This window comes from Macrosteles quadrilineatus, unplaced genomic scaffold (assembly GCF_028750875.1).
Source record: "Macrosteles quadrilineatus isolate MER2022 unplaced genomic scaffold, UCM_ALF_1.0 Scaffold_5__1_contigs__length_97177068, whole genome shotgun sequence".
Classification (NCBI taxonomy): domain Eukaryota; kingdom Metazoa; phylum Arthropoda; class Insecta; order Hemiptera; family Cicadellidae; genus Macrosteles; species Macrosteles quadrilineatus.
Genome location: NW_026542598.1, coordinates 8,197,949 through 8,220,800, shown reverse-complemented (window position 1 = coordinate 8,220,800; position 22,852 = coordinate 8,197,949). Strand labels below are relative to the sequence as shown.

General features: G+C 36.6%; 1 protein-coding gene across 2 annotated transcripts in view; it reads right to left on the bottom strand.

Annotated features, from left to right (window-relative positions):
- The window catches only part of LOC128995319 (basic helix-loop-helix ARNT-like protein 1), a 168,313-nt gene that overhangs the window by 47,543 nt on the left and 97,918 nt on the right, over positions 1-22,852 (bottom strand). For both annotated transcript variants that reach the window (XM_054420303.1, XM_054420302.1), the window contains one exon: positions 218-384. In XM_054420303.1, the coding sequence (XP_054276278.1) occupies positions 218-384 (167 nt within the window). The remainder of the gene's footprint in view (positions 1-217; positions 385-22,852) is intronic.

Here is a 22,852-nt window from a genome sequence, read left to right as displayed (position 1 = left end):
ATTACGTTCATACTATTATAGTTAAGCTCCCTACGCAACAACAACATAAATGGGCCCGATAAGTGTAAAATGAAACAACCCCAAAAAGCCTTGAAATACAGTATCATAAACTTTATTCACTCAGCCGTTTCTAAAGCGTCAAAGTTAACCTTTTAGGGTCACAAGTATAACAAGTATACAACACAATACAACAAGTATGTGCAGTGGTAACACTCACCATTATGTAGACGGATGTAGGTGGCGGCCAAGCGCAGGATACTGGTCTTGTCCAGTTTCTTTGGCGAGAAGCTGATGATGGGCACCAGAGTTGACAACTCGTTGATGAAGAAGTTGAGCTTGTCTCGCCGCATCTTCTCCGCCATGTTCCGCTGGTGGCGGTTGTTGCTGCAACAAGACAAGGACAATCAGAACTTTGATCCATAAGAACGTGTAAACAGTATACAAGATCAAACTATTGGCAGAATCTGCCGAGAATATAAGGCATATAGGGTCCAAACTAGAAGGTTTAGTAAACATTTCCAAGTTGCAATCACAAATTCATTCTGCAGTATTATGTACGCGAGATTGTATTACTCAAACCGTTGCGTCGAATGTCTAAATTCAAGGTTCAAGATCCTATAATTCCTTGACACGTTTACTGAAAGAACGTTGATATTCTAAGCTGGTAAAAACCGTAGTATTCATTACTTTTGAAACAAAAAACGACACCTCATTGATTCAACAATTCCATTGGTATCGAACGGTTGCTTTATCGATTCCATTTAATTTGGAACCCCTCTTCACACTAATGTCAAAAACACATGAGGGCTAAAACATTTTTATCAAAGAATTGATTTCTCGGTCAAAGGGGAAAGTCTTAGTCTTCGGAGATGGCCGCAACGTTGAACTAGGCGAAAACATTGACCGACTTTTTGTTGTGAAATTATTGTAGTTTGCCCAGAAGATGATGATTAAAGCAATGCAATCAAAAGCTCTGCAATCAAAAGTATTTTCACTGGTTCAAGGAACCAGCTGATCTCCGGAAGACCAATAATTCACACTGACCAAACCACAAAATGATTAGTACAATGATTAAGACTGCGTTCAAATTTTCAGATGTTTCTGTTTCACGCATTTTGAAGCTTGAACTCAAGATCATCCCCACTATTACTTTGTGGTTTAACAAGCACAAAGTTGGACCAATTCAAGAAACAGTACGAAGTGTGCAGAGCTGCAATTGACCCGTCGGATGCTGCCAACTGACTTTGTGCCACATACTGCAGCAGCTATCTGCTATTCTGGGCGTCAAGTTCAAGACCAGCTGCAGCCGCCAGCGATGACTGTCTTGTTTACCACTTGACGCCAAACTGGTAACCTAGTCCATTAGTGTCTAGATACAGTCTGCACAACATCAAACGTTGGCTATTAGACTATTAGAATCTTCAGTAGGAATGGATTTGAAGTCAAGTTAAATGATAATAGCCGATGTATATACTGGTGATACGGAAATACTTTTAGAATCCTTTAATTTGGTCACAAGACAAAAACAAATGCATAGGAAACCATTATTTTTGTGGTAGAATCAAAGTTTTTCCAAACCAACCAATATCTGGTGTTTTTAGGAGGACGTTTTTTTCACTTTAAGTTCATCCGTTCACATGAATCTTTGACGTGTGTTACTAAGCAAGTGGTGAGCCAGTACAAACTAAACTGATAAATAAAGGTGAAACTCTGGAGAACGAACCCTCGACATCGATCCTTTGGTCACACAGTCCGTCGTACTACCGACTCACAAATTTCTACCAGATTTTATTAAAATCGGCTAATTTTTATCAAATCTGGGGACATACAAAATGAAACTTTCTTCGTAGCCCTAATTAACACAGAATTATAAAAATCAATGATTAAATAATAAAAAGGTGTGTTTTAGTGTGTTAAATTTTGATTATACAGTATTTTGTTTTCAAAATACGATGCATAATTTTGAACGTAGTGTTATTTAGTCAGAACCAAGTCTACGAGAATGGCGGTAACCAACTCTTCCCCATTGTGTATTTGCTTACACAAAAGCACAATGTTGGCTCTGTCTTCGCTGTCCAATAAATCTAATATTCAGCTCACAAATAATTACCACACAAATGACCAGTATTGCCAAATTTAAACTAACTAAGTGCTATAACTAGAGATTGGTTCTGACTTTTTAGTAAGTAATCAGTGTGTCCTACATTGTTTGTTGCGGGCGATGCAAACAGCATAAAGAATACACAAGTTCACGGTCAACAGGGTGAGTTTATCTTGTGGAGATAAATCATAATGCGCGCGTGCAAATGACACTGCACTTTCAACTTTGACCGCGGCGTTGCATCTAGTCGGAATGTGCTTTGGGAGTTGCTGCAACAGAGTTCATCTGCACTCTGCAGTGTTACTAGGGAGACGACAGACAATTTGTGTTACAAATTAATCCAGTGGATTGCGTGACTCCTTCACAGCTGTTAACACTTAAGTGGCACTTGGACAATAAAAGATTTAATTTTAATATGAAGTTAGACATCCCATTCATTGTACTTTGTAGCTGGGGTTTCATCCGTATAGAGATAACTGACACAATTGTCGTCACTGTCTTGTTTTTCGACACTTTCAATTATTGCTGCGACACAAAAGAGTCAATATAATTTTTTTCTAAGTTTTATTGTTGTAAAGTCTGGGTGATTGACAGAAATCGGTAATTTACAAGAGTTCAACCAATCAGTGGTTGAATCAACTACGTTCATGGTGTATGCAGACTTTAAAAACACTGGTGTTCGACACAGAAAAAAGCATGAATGAGAGATGAGTGTGGTACAGGTAAGATAACTTAAATAGATTTCCAACAAACTGTGGTCAGGTGTTACTTTAGTCAAGGCCATTTATGACAAAGTTACGAACCACACAATTCCGAACAATAAATGCTACATTTCTTGGGATCGAACCCACTTCCATATTAGACGAGCATCATACCTCTCAGATACCCAGTGCTAGGCAGTGTGCAACCCAACCGTAAAGCCTAAGAACATTCAGCTTTGACACATTTAATTTTGTAATGCATAACAGCCTCCAATCAGAAATTACTTGGGAATTATCTCCAGACGCCAACAGATACGTAACGATGTACATGTTAATCAACAGATCATCCGAGGACAAGAAAACCCGAGTCTTGTAACGCTGAATAAACTATTTACACTTCAGCTGATTCCAACTTAATAAGTTATTAATTTATCCTCGCACCAGAAGATTCAAATCCAATCACCGCGGTAGATTACCTTGTACCGCTTATATTCCAAGTTGGCTGCTAGTTGCTAGCTGCAAGCTGCGACCGACTGCTTATTAAACTATTAGCGACTAGTATTAATTAGGGAGATTTGCTTACATTTACAAGAGTGTTGTAATACATTAATCCACCGATCCTGTCTACTTGTACAAAATGCTACACAAGTTGATTGGGGTGGTGCCTTGAACGATACAGTGCAGATAGAATATCAAAGGCCTAAGAGCCTCTTCCCGACCATCGATGTATGTAGAGTTATTATACATCGATGTTCCCGACACGAGTTACAGTTTTACTTAGCGAGAATCAAAAGAACCCAATACACAAACAATATTTTTTACACAGTATTCTTTCAGCTCACCAATTTACACATTTTAGCGAATTTCCCATATAGGGAATAAGCTATTACCGTAGTACTCATGGTAAGACCTGGACGCGGGACCGATTTTTTTTTTCGTTTTGAGGTCCCTAGAGGCCAAAAACACCATCCGTTCAAATTCATATATATATATATATATATTTATATATTTATATATATATATATATATATATTATTTTCTTGCATTTTTAGGGCTACTAATATAATAAAATTAAAACATATATAACAAAGTACCCTTTTAGTAATTATTTTATTTTTCATGACGACATGTTTCGGAACTAAGTCCATTGTCAAGTCATTTTTACCATAACCTCATTCTTTAAACTAACAAAATTAAAAATATAATCATATGTAAAAATAATAAAATATGTTAACTAAATCTTAATACATTTTGGTATTAATTTTTTTCATTATACTATATGAATGTTTTTCTTTCTTTCCTTAGTTTTTCAATTTTATCGTAGATAGGTTGGTTTAATTTTGGAATCATTGTGTTGAGTATGTTGTTGGGGTCCTTTTTGTTGTGTATATAAATATTTAGCTCTTCTTTCACATTAAGTTTCTCACGTTCTTTTTCAAATTCTAAAATAGTTAGATTGTCTTTCATGTTTTTATAACTGTGGTCTGTGTTCATTATATGGTCGGCGAAGTTCGACTTCATTGATGTCTGATTTTTTGATTTCAATGCTTGTAGATGTTCCTTGAATCTTGTTTTAAAAGTTCGAGATGTTTGACCTATATAATACTTGCTACAGTCACTACAGTTTATCTTATAGATTCCTGATTTGTTGTACTTTTCGTCTTCATTATCTTCTGTGTGTTTGATTTTTTTATTGATTAATTGGAAAATATTGTTCTTAGTTCTGTAACTTACCCTTATATCCGAATTTTTAAACGTATTTCTTACTGCTTTAGTCATATATTTGTTATAAGGTATACATATATATTTCTTTTTCTCTTCATTTTCCGTTGTTTTATTTTGCTTTTGTAATTTGTTTTTCAATTTATTCTTTATCATATTGTCTATCATTTTTGCCCTGTAGCCATTTTTCTCTGCTAAGTATTTAATGGTATTTTTCTCTTTTTTGAAATTTTCTTTATTCAAGGGAATATTAATAAGTCTGTGGATAAGTGAATGGAAAGTAGCGATTTTATGACTCCAAGGATGATTAGAATAGTATGGAATAATGATGTCTGTGGTCGTAGGTTTTCTAAATATGTTAAATGTATGTCTGTTGTTATTTTTTGAGATTGTAATATCTAGAAAATTTATTTGTTCTTTTTGAACCTCTCCTGTAAATTGTATTTTTGGAGATAGGTTATTAATATATTTTAGTAGATTATTAGCTTCATTTTCATTTCCTTTGAATAAACAAATTATATCGTCTACATATCTGTACCAGTATTGGATTTTATCTTTAAATGGGTTACAATCATTCAATGGGTTCCCCTCTATCTGGAATAATGGCAGATATATTCATGAAAGAAATGGAAACTACCAAAATAATGAATGATTGTAACCCATTTAAAGATAAAATCCAATACTGGTACAGATATGTAGACGATATAATTTGTTTATTCAAAGGAAATGAAAATGAAGCTAATAATCTACTAAAATATATTAATAACCTATCTCCAAAAATACAATTTACAGGAGAGGTTCAAAAAGAACAAATAAATTTTCTAGATATTACAATCTCAAAAAATAACAACAGACATACATTTAACATATTTAGAAAACCTACGACCACAGACATCATTATTCCATACTATTCTAATCATCCTTGGAGTCATAAAATCGCTACTTTCCATTCACTTATCCACAGACTTATTAATATTCCCTTGAATAAAGAAAATTTCAAAAAAGAGAAAAATACCATTAAATACTTAGCAGAGAAAAATGGCTACAGGGCAAAAATGATAGACAATATGATAAAGAATAAATTGAAAAACAAATTACAAAAGCAAAATAAAACAACGGAAAATGAAGAGAAAAAGAAATATATATGTATACCTTATAACAAATATATGACTAAAGCAGTAAGAAATACGTTTAAAAATTCGGATATAAGGGTAAGTTACAGAACTAAGAACAATATTTTCCAATTAATCAATAAAAAAATCAAACACACAGAAGATAATGAAGACGAAAAGTACAACAAATCAGGAATCTATAAGATAAACTGTAGTGACTGTAGCAAGTATTATATAGGTCAAACATCTCGAACTTTTAAAACAAGATTCAAGGAACATCTACAAGCATTGAAATCAAAAAATCAGACATCAATGAAGTCGAACTTCGCCGACCATATAATGAACACAGACCACAGTTATAAAAACATGAAACACAATCTAACTATTTTAGAATTTGAAAAAGAACGTGAGAAACTTAATGTGAAAGAAGAGCTAAATATTTATATACACAACAAAAAGGACCCCAACAACATACTCAACACAATGATTCCAAAATTAAACCAACCTATCTACGATAAAATTGAAAAACTAAGGAAAGAAAGAAAAACATTCATATAGTATAATGAAAAAAATTAATACCAAAATGTATTAAGATTTAGTTAACATATTTTATTATTTTTACATATGATTATATTTTTAATTTTGTTAGTTTAAAGAATGAGGTTATGGTAAAAATGACTTGACAATGGACTTAGTTCCGAAACATGTCGTCATGAAAAATAAAATAATTACTAAAAGGGTACTTTGTTATATATGTTTTAATTTTAATATATATATATATATATATATGTGTGTCCGTCAGCACGATAACTCGAGCAAAAATGATCCGATTTGGATGAAATTTGGTACAAACGTGTAAACGTACGTTTATTCGAACGAGTTCGCGATCCAGCATGATCGGACCATGGGAACGGGGGTTTACGGGGGGTTTTATGGGGTAAAAATAGGTTTTTCCTATTTTTGACCCAAAAAACATAAAATTTAGCAATTTCTTTCCAAACCATTTTGTAGAGCTTAAAAAAACAAATAATTTAGTATATTGAAGCGTTATTATGCGCCTAATAGTTACGGAGAAAATTCCACAAAATTGTAAATTTAAAATTCCCATGTTATTCTTATGGAGAATAAGTAAACTGTTGTAGTTTGCTTGTTTGTGAACATATTTTGATCAAATTTGGAAAATGTTTTTATTTCTCACTACCTATTCACATTTTACAAAAAAAAAAAGTTTTACCCTCCCTGATGCAGCAAACCTAAGTACTTGTTAAACTAATTCTATTTAAATCAAGAATAAATGTTATATTTTTAAGTAGACATTTCAGTGTAAATCCAATCAGTCAAATGGAAATTCGCTTAGTCTGCAGGTTTGCTGCGGCGGGGGTATTTGTATATTGTTTACGGCTTACCGAAAATGGTTTTCATCTCATTTTGCAAAATCCAGCCGTTGCGGTTTCAAGATGTTTAGATGCAAACCTTATCACTTTTCAAATGCAATAAATGGAACTTAAATTGATTATTGATAAATTTCGTCTCTAAAATTAATCGAAATATCAATAAAGAAGATTTTTTGCAGTAACATTTACAATGCAAGTGTTTTTTGTGGACGGGAATTTCTATTAAGTTTTGGGGCTTCTAGTCATTTACACATTATTATTGTATCATACAAGCAATGAAAAGTTACATAAAAGGATCGAATAGAAGCTATGAAAACCTAGACAAAACTGCACCTACTTTGTATAAAGCTAAATAGGTTCAATAAGGCAGTTCATAAAGCAGTTTTACTTCATCGATAGTTCTGATCAATTTTCGATTCATACATTTATTGGTTATCTCATATAATAGATCAATATGCTACACACCGCACTCAACAAACACACTGTTGAATAACTTTTGCGGGTATTCGTTTCAATAAGTATCTCCGGGTATTTTTTCATTATTGATTGAAATAATAATTTTAAATTACAGAGGCATCTTGTATATTGTTTGTAAGGTCTATTATCAAGACCCCAAGCGACTTTGGTGGGCAAACCATTTCAAAACGCATAATTTTAGGGTGACGAAAGAAAATCTTTCAAAAATAACTTTGTTGACAATTCTAGTAAACTATCAAGTGTGATGAAGGAAAGAAACTCCTATTTCCCTGAAACTGAGCTAAATTATTCCTCAATTTAATATGTCTATCGACTACCTAGTGGAGCGTCGCAAATCGATAGTGCATCTTGTCCACTCCGCCGCACTTCGGCAAAACACAATACTTCCAGTCAAATGCATCCGTTATGTGACTCGACAATACTGTGCCATATCCAGATAATAAATACCTTCCGAACTAACGTTCCTGAGATCCAATTATCATTGATCCAAGTCACTGATTTTGGTCATTGATTGTTGCAAATCTACGCAACACGCTCTCTCCAATGAGACGTGAATCGGTAAGGAAATGGCGGAAAAGTTCAAAGGACAAATTTCGTGTTGGCGTATTAAATATATAGATACTGTACTATTAACACAGTAATATTCAGCAATGTATAGGCCTATACGTTTTCAGATACATGACCCACGAAGTGAATACAGTAGCATCATCACATACACTGGATTTAACCGTCTGGATAAACAAGATTTTGAAAAAGATTGTTAATGGCCCTTCAAGAGGGATAATGTCAGTTTCACACGAATATTTATAGTTTTTTTTTTGTGGTAAGGAGTTTCTTAATAACTAAAGAAATTATAACGTAGAATCATTATGGGTAAGCTATAATAAATAGTTATGGCTGGAATAAACGGGTAGCTGAGTAGATATAACGGTTCACTTAACAATCAAAATGTTGCCAGTTGATGGTGAGGAAGTCAGTCACTTTTCGATGGTTCCAAACAGGACTGTCTTTGCTGTATTTAATCCGTGTTAAAAAGGTCAACCAAAAACTAACAAAAAAATTGTTACAAAAACTCCTTAGTAAAGATTTACTTGAAACACTACTTCATGAATTATTTTTGCGGTCGAATGGGTGACCTTCGATTTAAAACCCGGAACCACAACAATACAAGAATAGAATATAGGGCGGCACGCAGATGCATTTACAGCTGTAACAACAAGACACAAAGTTTAAACCATTAGTGGAGACCAGAGGCAATTTGGCCTGGTTGGCAGCGGCCGCTGGCCGTAGGCCAATATTGGCACTGCAACTGCAACCCAGCGTGACCGTGGAGGTCATACAACGTCAACAGACAGCACTGCAATTGACGGACGATTTATTGCGAGTTACAGTCTTGATGAGTGGAGCTTACTAACTTGGGAACGGGAGAGGTGGACGTTCCAAAGACTCTTTTAGGAATTGATCTTACAGCAGTCTATACTATTCGCTTGATGGTCTTGTTTATTTGATATGCAACAATGCTGCAAAATTTTAATGAAGGTTATTTCTCATTTTATGTTCAGAAAATAAATAATAAGACTGGGAAACTGTAGTTGATAACAATCCCGTGCCCTATGAGTTTAAAAAAAGAACTGTATGGAAGTTCTTGCATCTTTGAGGCCAGCTAGATTTCAATTTGGCAGGCTAGTTCAAAACACGGTTATCTCCCGAAGAGCTGACCTTAGGTATGTCTACATAATACCTACTTATAGTTATAGCTAAGCAACACACATTATTAATTAATACATTATAACACATACATTATTACAATACATTATTTCATCAATAAAAGTTCAACTTGGGACTGCACTCCCTATTACACAAACGGGGCTACAGATAAAAATTCATACTAAAACTTAATTTGCAAATTACAATTTCATATTAGCAAAACTAGGATCGCCATTTACTGTACAACTGTAAGCTTCCATGAATCAAGAAATAACTATTTTATATGTTAATGACCTTGTATTGAGTGCAAACCCCCCGGGAAACTCCTCGTGTAGCAATCAACTGTTGTATGAACGCAATAGCTACAGTATTACTGTACTGCACCTCTGGACAACATAAATTACTTCTCAGTCACAGTGCTCAGATTACTCAAGCTCCGTTGTCCAACTGAGTGGAAGTTATTAGACAAACTGATCGCGAACAAAGTCATACAAAACAAAATCATTTGCGTAAGTATTGGCTTTGGTTTTTAATAGACAATTTTATATCTCTTTAGTACAATGAAGTGTTATAGTTGTTGGAACGCGATACGTGAACAGATGGTTCGGAACCTATCCCAATATTTATTGGACATCTCGTCCAAGAAAAATGCACAATAATAATTACTAAAATGATATTCTTAGTGCCTACATCAATGGCCTTTTGTTGAGAAGAATTACAGTGGAACCTCGATAAGAAGACCCTCGATAACAAGTCACTCTTGATAACAAGTGTATTTTTAAAACCCCCTTGAATCTATTTTACCTCTAAACCTTGATAACCAGACTATTTTTCTATCCCCATGAGAGTCTTGTTATCAAGGTTCTACTGTATCAACATTTTAAGTAAAAGGCATTCTAAATCTTTCTGGCACTCCTAAAAATGAATATTCATCTACATTTGACGTTCCAATAGGAGGAAGTAAACTCTAAATCTAATTCCATCATTGTTGTGGTCACGCCGAGGCTCAAAGCTGTCCCTATCAGCCCAAAGAGACACTTTAGGCAAATGCAACACACCTTGTAGAGAAAACTAAACCTACTTGAGTTTCAAAATACACCACTTTTTAAACTCTCAATTCACCATGATACAACTTAAGTATTGTAATTTGCATTTAAAATTCACTAGCTCTATAAAAATTGCCATCGCCCACTCGACCTGCACTGAAACCCGTCTAGCCGTATTTGCAATACGAAAGTGGAACCGCGACCACTACCACACGGACCATAGTAAAGCCACACGAACCTGCTTTGCATTGCCACGAGCCGCGTTCAGTTTCGTGTGGGTCTGGGAGTGCCAGTTGCCAGGTCCAGTCCCAGTCCAGTGGTCTACTAGCCGAGTGTCCGAGTAGTCGGAGGCGATGATTCACCCGGTTATCTAACTGGGCCGAACACCAGACACAATCACCACCACATGTCCACATATCGCTGTTCTCACTCTCTACTCGGATACGATAAATCTTAGTCTAACATTGTGTGAAGTCATTGAGCGGCGATAAAGGATTTGAAACTGGGGATGAAAGGACAATATAAGGGAGATACATGTTTAAAAGTTGCTCGTAATAGATAGGGGATGCTCATTATGACGAAGTGCATATTCTATTGAGTAAGTACATAGTGTGGGAGGAGGCATTTCACGAAAGGAGAGGCATTCCATGTCAAGAGGAGATGTCCCATGTGTGGAAGAATTATGTTTAATGCAAGTATATATTAATTGAAAAGAGGTGTTCAATACTAAGATGTGTTCCTTACAAGAGGCAGATAGATAGTTCATGTTGTTTAGAGAGGCTATGGAAGAAATATGTGTCCAACGCAAGGAAAATGCATTACGAGATATCCACAGTAAGAAAGAGGTGTCACATGTGGAAGAGGTGCTTTATACAATGAGATGCCTCATGTAAGGAATATTGTTACGAGATGCGCGTTGTAAGAAAATTGAGTCACTTGCAAGGAATACGTGTTGCATACGACACAAGTAGGAGACAAACATTGCAAAAGGGATGTGCTCGATGGGCAAAATTACCCCACCAAAGGAAAATATTTGAAAGATTCAGGGATTTTCCGTGGTAAATAAAAAATAAGTGTATAAAGTTAACTCCAGCATACAATTTACATTAATCTCGTGCTCATTAATTCTCCCTACTAAAACAATATATTCAACAAAAAAAGCTATTAAGAAATTTGATTGATAATACAATACAACAGTTTTTACTTATAGCTGGCTAAAGGGAGTGATCATGTAATAAAATTGGAAACTCGAGGGCCAGAAAGGTCAATGTTGCGATTCATCGACCCTGCTCCTGGGCCAATGTCGTTTGTAAAACAATGTTATGTGCAGACGTCACTACTCCTGTAGCATGCCACTGCACCGATCAGCTGTTACTGAGCAGAACTGTCACAGTTCAACTACACAACAAAACTTGTTTATTTAAGTACAAACATAAACTGTGAACTCTAGTATTTAATGTTCTTAGTTTAGTAGTGTGGTGACTAAATGTTAAACATTGTTGGCACGTAAAAAGATCAAAAATACGATTCTTAGACAACATAAGCCAGCCTCTTGTCCTGGCATGCTGGCACGGCTAAGGAATGTATCACGCCTGCTTGTGTAACAATTGATCACTTAACACCAGACGACCTCCGCAAAGGATTAGTTACCACGATATATGGATAATCTTTTGATGAAGTGTAGTGCAAATCAACAGAGAGTTTTGCACAACATTGGATTTAGTGCTTCCATGATTTGAATCCGACGCTTACAGGATTGGAGTTGTCGGATTATCGCAAGACATATTACAAAAACCCCGTGAGTGAATGAAAGTCGACTTATAATGTCTTATTGTGTACTCTTCAACCGTAAGAGATTTAATCAACCAATTTAGGGACTATTGAAAAAAACACGGAGAAAGCTCCGGAACTGCACGGGCAACGAACGATGACTTATTTGGAGCAAGTTCGGGTTACCAAGGAATAGAATAATCAAAAGTCTAATTCTACTATTTTTCGTGATATTTAACAGATTATGTGTATTCTATTGTGTTATTTTAAAGTGTATTCAAAACCTTTTACAGGTCACCCTGTAGCGTGCATTATGTTCTCAAGACACTATAGCAGTAGTAGTTGCTGAGATTTATCCGTCCACTGAATTTGGAACACTCAAGAGTCAGAGGAGGGCTTATTGCCCCAGATATGCCTCCTTGGACTCTCTCTACCTACTGAAATTTTACGACACGTCACCGTCAACCACGTAAGTAAAATTCGTTATAACCAAAAATGGAATTCCGAGCAACTGATAAGTAAATGAGGATTTTTACATAACGTTAGGTTTAAGACTAATACGTCGTAGGGCCTAAATGCCAAATTCGGATACACAAAATGAATTGCTTGGTCAAAATCACGTAAGCACTAAATTAGTGATATTAAAATAGGTGACGTAACAAGAAACCGGTTCATTTCTTAAGAGTTTGGACGCTTCAAAGTTATAAGCGCGGTTGAATATTACGACCTTGAGCGGTTTTATAGTTGTTCCCCGTACAATCGTAAACCGTTGTGACTTCCGTGGCCGCCATCTTGTACCACCAATGCACAAAACAGACTGCAGCTGAGTGTAGTTGCAACTGCAGCCTATACAGTGCTGACCTTGGACATCGTTTACAGCTGTTCCTTATACACTGTTGTGAGTTGTGACTTCCGTGGCCGCCATCTTGTACCGCCAATGTACAGAACAGACTGCAGCTGAGTGTAGTTGCAACTGCAGCCTATACAGTGCTGACCTTGGACATCGTTTACAGCTGTTCCTTATACACTGTTGTGAGTTGTGACTTCCGTGGCCGCCATCTTGTACCGACAATGTACAGAACAGACTGCAGCTGAGTGTAGTTGCAACTGCAGCCTATACAGTGCTGACCTTGGACATCGTTTACAGCTGTTCCTTATACACTGTTGTGAGTTGTGACTTCCGTGGCCGCCATCTTGTACCGCCAATGTACAGAACAGACTGCAGCTGAGTGTAGTTGCAACTGCAGCCTACACAGTGCTGACCCTGTTCATCGTTTACAGCTGTTCCTAATACACTGTTGTAACTTCCGTGGACGCGATCTAGTATCATCAATGTACAAACTGCAGCTGAGTGTAGTTGCAACTGCAGCCTACACAGTGCTGACCTTGGTCATCGTTTACAGCTGTTCCTTACACTGTTGTGACTTCCGTGGACGCGATCTAGTATCATCAATGTACAAACTGCAGCTGAGTGTAGTTGCAACTGCAGCCTACACAGTGCTGACCTTGGTCATCGTTTACAGCTGTTCCTAAAACACTGTTGTGACTTCCGTGGACGCGATCTAGTATAATCAATGTACAAACTGCAGCTGAGTGTAGTAGCAACTGCAGCCTACAGAGTGCTGACCTTGGTCATCGTTTACAACTGTTCCTTATACACTGTTGTGACTTCCGTGGCCGCCATCTTGTACCGACAATGTACAGAACAGACTGCAGCTGAGTGAAGTTGCAACTGCAGCCTACACAGCTCTGACCTTGGTCATCGTTTACAACTGTTCCTTATACACTGTTGTGACTTCCGTGGCCGCCATCTTGTACCGACAATGTACAGAACAGACTGCAGCTGAGTGAAGTTGCAACTGCAGCCTACACAGCTCTGACCTTGGTCATCGTTTACAACTGTTCCTTATACACTGTTGTGACTTCCGTGGCCGCCATCTTGTACCGACAATGTACAGAACAGACTGCAGCTGAGTGTAGTTGCAACTGCAGCCTATACAGTGCTGACCTTGGTCATCGTTTACAGCTGTTCCTTATACACTGTTGTGACTTCCGTGGCCGCCATCTTGTACCGACAATGTACAGAACAGACTGCAGCTGAGTGTAGTTGCAACTGCAGCCTATACAGTGCTGACCTTGGTCATCGTTTACAGCTGTTCCTTATACACTGTTGTGACTTCCGTGGCCGCCATCTTGTACCGACAATGTACAGAACAGACTGCAGCTGAGTGTAGTTGCAACTGCAGCCTACACAGTGCTGACCTTGGTCATCGTTTACAACTGTTCCTTATACACTGTTGTGACTTCCGTGGCCGCCATCTTGTACCGACAATGTACAGAACAGACTGCAGCTGAGTGTAGTTGCAACTGCAGCCTATACAGTGCTGACCTTGGTCATCGTTTACAGCTGTTCCTTATACACTGTTGTGACTTCCGTGGCCGCCATCTTGTACCGACAATGTACAGATACAGAACAGACTACAGCTGAGTGTAGCTGCAAATGCAGCGTATACAGTGCTGACCTTGGTCATCGTTTACAGCTGTTTCTAATACACTGATGTGACTTCCGTGGCCGCCATCTGGTAACATCAATGTACAAACTGCAGCTGAGTGTAGTTGCAACTGCACTGTACACAATGCTGAAACTAAGCAAACATGAATCACTTTTTAGTAAATTCGTAAATGTTCCTTTTCGATCATGTTTCTTCTTACCACTGGATTCTTTTGACGGGGAAAACCCAATTAACAACAGCTGATAGCAGTATCTTTTCAAACTCAAGTGGCCCGATCCTTCAACCAAATCTTTCCAAACGATCATATCCACATTTTCAAACCAAATCAGTTATTAAATCAGTGGCCGTGAGGTCCAAATTATCATCGGTTGGTGTTCAAATATACCTCTAAACTCCTTTCTAACCACAGCTGATTTCTGATAGGAGGTAAAAAAAAATTTGATTCACGGTTACTGAGAACAGCTACACAAATGTGGATTGGTTACTCAACATCATTTGGTGAAACTCGTCGAGAGAACGCGAACACCAACAAACCACCATAATACTGTAATTACACCCTTGGACACACGAAGTATTGCAGTCTTGCAAATCTATCAAACAAGTTCCTTGTTGCAAACCATTTCAACATGCAATTTTTGGATTTTAAGTGTTGATGGTTGAGACAGTTACATGAACCACCGTAAAGAGACAGATGAGTGCAGATAGCGCAAAAGAAAATCCATTATAGAAAAAAAATTTTAATTGTGACGTGACTGATGTGGCAAAACTGTGGCGTAACGGAACAATATGCATTATTACGTAGTATAATTATTTACAATCGATAAAATCATTCATTAAAAGTATACAAACAATGTTCCATGTAAACAACAGAATATTGTACTTGCAATAAGATAGTCAGCAACAGTGTATTAAATATTGACACAATCTGCACAGGTCAGACTATTACACTGAGCAAGGCGCAATAATATAGACCTTCAAGCCATGTGGCTGCTAATAATACAGAGTATTAATTATTGGGCTACACTACGAAACTACTAGTTCAGCAAACGTAGACGAATTTAATAACATACAAATTAGCTTAACATTGAGATCCCATGGTTAAGATGAGGATGGGGGGATTTCGAGTGTTTTTCTAGCTCACAATGTTTTAACAATGGTATAGTAGATGCTGACCAAAGATATATTTCAGGGGGAAAAGCGATCGGTTTATTTTAAATTTCAACAATGTTAATGCAGTATACACCGTAAAAACTCCAGTTGACACCATAAAAACCATTTGTCAAAAAATATTATGATATTACATTCGTCTCACTGGTGTTTAGTTGGTTCATTGCCAAGAATGGACTACTCGTGAGGAGAAAGAGTATAGAGTGAACTTAACACGCTTCCATCCAAGCTATACTGTCTCTCGAATTGAAGTTTTTTTCTGATGGGATTCCGTTAGTCTATCGCATAACCAAATCACATTAGTAATTCTTTTTTTCACTTGATAAACAGCTTTGCCGGAGTGAAAAGCGCAAAATCAACTGATCAAATTTGGCAGATCTTTTGAAATACTGTACAAGTCAATATTAATCCACACAGTGTTTTGTCAGACGCTTCACACTGACTTTGCTAATTATCAAAATTTGTTGTGCCGTAGTGATATTCAACGTTTCAAAAGGTATTATTTTCAAGAAAATAACCCCATCAAACTAATGTTTACAATTATCTTTCATGGATAAACTTGACGTACAGCAAGTATCCACAATGTGTAATTAATACTGTCCACAACCTCAAGGCTACACTATCAGCTGCAGCAGTTGTGTTTTGATCCATTGTTCTCTACGACAGGCCGTGTTTAGTCTGCTGATGTAGTTATCGTGTCGGATGCTGCCCAGACCTTAGTCAGCACGCCGTGCCGTGCCGTAGGTCAGCAGGTGCACACTGCACATGCATCTGTCACAGCTGTTCACTACTTCAGCACTGCTACTGCAGCACTCCGCTTCCGTCATCTCGTAGATGCAATGCCGACACGATTTCATCTTTTGATTAAATTATACGACCAAAAAGTGTACATTAAATATAATATATTACCATGTTGTGTTAAGACTTGATGATGTAAACATCACACCTACATGGACGACCTTTGCCTTTTTTAATGGACATTGTGAAACTGAGTGGTTGTAGTTCTCACCTTTAAATTTTACAGTTGCTGATTGGATCTTAAGTGAGGTAGATTCTGGATCGATATATAATTTGTCATTGAGCTATTAATAAAAAAAATATTTTACCTTACAAACAATCAAAGTTAGATGGTAACAATATAAGATTTTTGGCAGTTCTTTTTAAAAACCCATAAAAATAATAAGCAATAAAATAAAAAAAAACAAGTTTTCATCATTTTTGCTTTATAATATTAAATGTGCCATAGTTGAAAACAAGTCGACCTTTGAGTTTAGCATGGTTAAAAGGTTGGTGTATACAAAGGAAAGGTTGGTGTATTTGTTGTTTCGTTAAGTGTTGTTTTGTTATTGTTTCACAAAATTTGTCATGGTTTCTATCTTCATTGTTGATTTTTTTTGTTATTGTTATTGTATTAGCGAATTTCCCATATAGGGAATAAGCTATTACTGTAATACTCATGGTAAGACCTGGACCCGGGACCGATTTTTTTTTTTCGTTTTGAGGTCCCTAGAGGCCAAAAACACCATCCGTTCAAATTCATATATATATATATATATATATATATATATTTAAATAATTGAAAACATAAAAACATAAGTACCCTTTTTAAATTCATTTTTAATTAATAAACGACATGTTTCGACACTTAGTTATTGTATTTGTAAATGTAAACATGACTATGACCTAAGTGTCGAAACATGTCGTTTATTAATTAAAAATGAATTTAAAAAGGGTACTTATGTTTTTATAATGTTTTCAATTATTTATATAGTAGTAGCCCTAACCACAATCATACATAATATATATATTTATATATATATATGTGTGTCCGTTAGCGCGATAACTCGAGCAAAAATGATCCGATTTTGATGAAATTTGGTACAAACGTGTAAACCTACGTTTATTCGAACGAGTTCGCGAACCAGCATGATCGGACCATGGGAACGGGGGTTTATGGGGGCTTTTATGGGGTAAAAATGGGTTTTTCCCATTTTTGACCTAAAAAACATAAAATTTTGCAATTTCTTTCTAAACTATTTTGTAGAGCTTAAAAAAACAAATAATTTAGTATATTGAAGCGTTATAATGCGCCTAATAGTTACGGAGAAAATTCCAAAAAATTGTAAATTTAAAATTTCCATGTTATTCTTATGGAGAATAAGTAAACTGTTGTAGTTTGCTTGTTTATTAACACATTTTGCCCAAATTTGGAAAATGTTTTTATTTCTTACCAACTATTAACATTTTACATAAAAAACACTTTTACCCTCCCTGTTGCAGCAAACCTAAGTATGTTTTAAACTGATTCTTTTTAAATAGGGAATAAATGTGATATTTTTAAGGAGACATTTTAGTGTAAATCCAATCAGGGAAATGGAAATTCGCTTAGTCTGCAGGTTTGCTGCGACGGGGGTATTTTATTCAGTCATAGCCTTTATTTGTTGTTAATAATTTTAGTTTGATAGCTTACTTACTGTACCTCTTGTAAAAATAGTGTTAACGTGGAAATAAATGAATTTAATTGAATTTAATTGAATTTGTAACTGACAACAGTGCACCATATCTGAGGCTTAATTAAACTACGTCAATTTAATTCTAAACCTGTTACACGTTAATTGAATGTCTAGAGTTTTATTCATAGTCAATGTTTCCATCAGTTTTACAATGATGACGTAGTTGTACTAACAACAGTCAAGCGCTGTATAGTCATTCGAGCAACTTGTTGATCAATTCCAGCTAAAAAGACAATTCATCGTACACCATATTTCATGCCGGATCAGTTAACATATTGAAAACCAAGAGCTTAGTAAATCTTCGGCAGTAACAATATACAAAAAGGTAACACCCCGTCAAAATTACACCCTCAGTAAATAATTTAACTACAAACAATCCTCCTTCCTCCGAACAACAGACAAAGCTCGTGCTATACTCAATCGTAGATAAAGTGTTTATATTAGTCATAGTGCAACTAAAGCACAAGTGATTGCTCCACAAGGGGCAACGACCAGTGCGACTGAATCTCGCTCATTAGAGGCAGTTTCCAGGTCCCATACAGTCATCTGCATGCAGATAATGACTGCGTTTTTGCAACTGCAACTTTCTTGGCAACTGCACCGTAATAAGGTACCAATTATGGCCTCTTTTGGCGAGTGTCCTTAATGCGACTGCACTAAATCACTCAAATGCCGAGTTGCAATGTGCAGTTCGACGAATCACCGCAAGAAGTTCGTTTGTGAGGGTAAGTCGGTTTACATAGAGGAAGTGAAAGCGTTATAATGATTACTTCCTTATAAAAATCCTCGAAAGAAACACAAATAAATCCATTTAGGGTAAACTTTGTGTGTATATAGCTTAAATGTTTTAAGAATCCAACCTGCACCTCTGCTTCGTTGCTTAATGACTCGGTGCGAATTAAAAACACGTTACGTTATAAGCAAGTTGACTTAATATATAGCATACTAAGTAATGTAATGGACTTTTACAATTGGCATTTTGATACCAGAAAGACCGCATATATTATAAGCTGTGTAGTTTTTAAATAGAACATGGTTGAATGGATCACTAACAAATTATTATCTTCAGTATACCCAAATAATATTATTTCCTTTAGTTGATGGTGCAATGACAGTTTATGAAAAGATAAAAGGGATTGAGGTAAACAAAAAATCACCTTTCAGGTTAGCCGGTTTATTTGAGAAACCAGTTGGTCGAGTAGCACGTTGACAATTAACTCAACTACGAACAACTTAACACGGCAATGAGATGTCCAGTTCCATCATTAAGGAATGTTTCTACTCAAATGTCAAAAGAACCAACGGCTTGTGACCTTTTGAACGCAGTTTCAAGACGTAAGCGAGATCTACCTCTGCAGCATTGCAACTCGATAATAAACCTCTTAAATGCAACTAAGTGGTCGAAGGCCATCTTGGTAATTTGTTCGATCCTTAACAAGATCTGCTCTTTGTCTGATTATGATTTCGGTTAAAGAATACGGTGGAATTCGTAATTTGAAAGTCAACTGCACACGTGTCGAACAAAAAGATCTGGTTCAAATTCTTTTTGTTGTTGTTTCAAAAAATACAGCCCATTTTCATCGACCGAGTGAAACTTGGTTATGCACAATGCACAAGTAGTAGTAATCACTTCAATAAATTTTACTTTCATTTAGCTACTTAACGTAATTAAACAGAGCAAACAATTAAGGACTGAATTGTTAACTTCATGAAAGAAAGCCTAGTAATTTTTTATATTTGTGTACGAATTGGGGGCCTTAATCATTGTGCCAAATGTCACGGATATAGCTTGACGCTTGAGTAACCGTGGTACACTATTCACACGGTTATTAACCATAAAAAAAATATATTCAACTTAATCAGTAGGCTAACATTTCAAAATTAAGTTTATTGATAATTTACAAGTGTAATATTCAGCAGCCTTATAGACTCATTGTAAATATTACACAGTGTACCTGTCTGCGATTTTATACAAGAACATTTCTTAGTGAAAGTCTCCGACCGAAACGATTTTTGTTCAGGAGACCATATTTATGTGGATAACCTGCGTGTGCAGTATAAGTAAAAACTCCTGAATCCGGGAATGTCGTCGACGCGCTACCTACTTACGAAATTCTAAATCCAGAATGCCACCCCGACGTTTTCCACTAAAAGACACTCTAACTACAGTAAGCGAATTATTCATGAAGGCACGATCCGATAAACAGACGAACGAGACTTACCGATGAGTACACATTATCATTGCCTATTGGACGCTGTCATAGACCATCCACAGCATGTGAACCAGCTGTAGCCAATTCTCCATTCAAATAGAACATAGTAAGGAGCCGCTTACAAAGTGTGCAAGGGTAAAAATTCAACGTTGTTAGTGTCTACGCTAACAAACATAACGTTTGTTGTTGTTTTTCATTTGTAAGTTAAGAAATCACAGCTTGGGAAAGTGGTCCAAACAAATGTTTGTATTTGCTGGAGTTTTCAACCCTTCTCTCTAGCACCAAGGTCTGAGACGCTGAACACTATACAACATATTGCACCACATCGAAGGTGTTATGAATTTAAAGATCACACAAATCATACAAATTTTACGGAAATTGTTGATGATTGGCGAAATTCGGGGTAGTAATTCACGAGTCACAGAACGATTGATTTATGCTAGGTTGGAGAACCGGTAACCGGGCCTTCAGAAGATACGTATAATGGGTTTTGACATAAATTCCAATCACACGAATCAGAAATCAGCGAAGTCCGTTGGCATGTCCACAGGACCAGTAGATCAGCGCTGACAGCCGGTGGCGACTCCGACACCTCTCTTTCTTTTATCGATTTTTTTCATTCGTTTTTTCGGTTCGTTTTTATTGAATTTTCTCACCAGATTGGTTTACCACAGGTTAACGCCCGTGTGGCCAAAAACTCCGGCAGCCCCGTCCGAATTTTAAATGAACCTTACTCACACAATCGTGCGACACAACTGACTCAAAATTACGCTCACCGCCAAAATGCAGGTGATGAAACTGACTCAAATTCACGCCCACTGTTGTAAAACGAAATCGTTTGCCAAAACTTTGGCAATCACACAGACAGCCAAAATTGATATGACACAACTGCGTCAAAATCACGCCCACCGCCAAACCTCAGGCAGCACGACGGGCAGCAGTTTCTGCACTGAATTAAACGCTAAACCAGTTCGTAGCAGACGATGAGATAACTAATAGGCGTTAGTTAGCGTATTTAAATGGTCAGAATGGATATAATTGAAAGCGACGTTCTCAAGAAAACGTTATCTGCGCTGACTCCCGGACCAGAGCCACCTGTTGTCGTACACACCTGTGGATTGAATCAATCGCGCTAATGCATTCTTCGGGACCTTTTTTGTCTGTGTGTTTTGTTTCCCTACTGTAACTTGAAAATTGAGAGGTTATCCATAAACGTTGGGGGAATCGAATACATTTGAAAACCGTACAATGAACAGGTGTATGTATGGTGGGCGGATATATACTTGATGATTACACCAAACAGTCGTTTTGCTTATTTTCTCTATCCTTACTGTGCGTTTAAGCCGGAATCTTCAATACTTTACTTGGTGATTAAAAGATGAGCGGAAAACGTCAGAAAAATAGATATCGCCAGTAAATCACCTAATTACATTGGAGCTTAAAGGTTTGACTAGGAACAGCTAAAACCAATTAACTTATCAGGTTAATGACTGGATATTTACAATGTTGCAGTAGTTTATCATACCAAGTATTACAAAGCAGAGATTACTGAAATATTTCATCCAAGGATTAACTTGTATGAATACAACCCATTACATTTCAATTGTACTGTATGAGTTTTCATTGAACAACCTACTTCCCCTACCAGAAAGCGAAATAACGAAACATATAATTGTTTCATTTACATGTCTAACCTACAGTGTTTTCAATAATGTTTAGTTATGTTATAACTCAAATAACTAAGAAGCATATGAGAAACATTTTTGCTTTTGTGACAATATCAATTTCCACCCACACAAACATTCAAACAATGCAAACGCTATGAGATTAATTACTCAAACACCAATATTCGATATATAATATATTGGATACAAAAGTTTCGAAAGCCTCAGAGACGCGGCGCTCCTATCAATACCAATTACCTTATCACAGCGGCACTAGGTCACCGGGCCGCCACCTGATTGGTCGGCGGGATCGATGCAGCGACGCTATTGGTCGTTATATTTATGCGCGGTGGAGGGGAGGGGGTTGCATCGCTGCACCCTCTCCCCTCTTCCTTACTGCAGCCATGCACAGCCACGTGCGAATCCTCACTTATTTTAGACAGAATCACTTCGCACTTGTAAAAGATAATTCAAGGTTTTATGCAACGAGATTGATTTTTAACACTGGTAAAAATTAGTTGAAAATTGGGAAGGTTGTAAAATATTATATTGGTAAAAAAAATAAACACACGAAGGAATTTTGCCAATGTTTTGTACAAATTCAAGGCATTTTAGAGCAGTAGATTGTAAGAACTTGCTAGTCTTAATTTGCTGTCTACGACAAAAAAATTACGGAGATAAATAACTATGGCCTATAAAGGCCTATTAAACTATGTTCAGTAAGTGAGACACGATACCATCTACTCAATAAC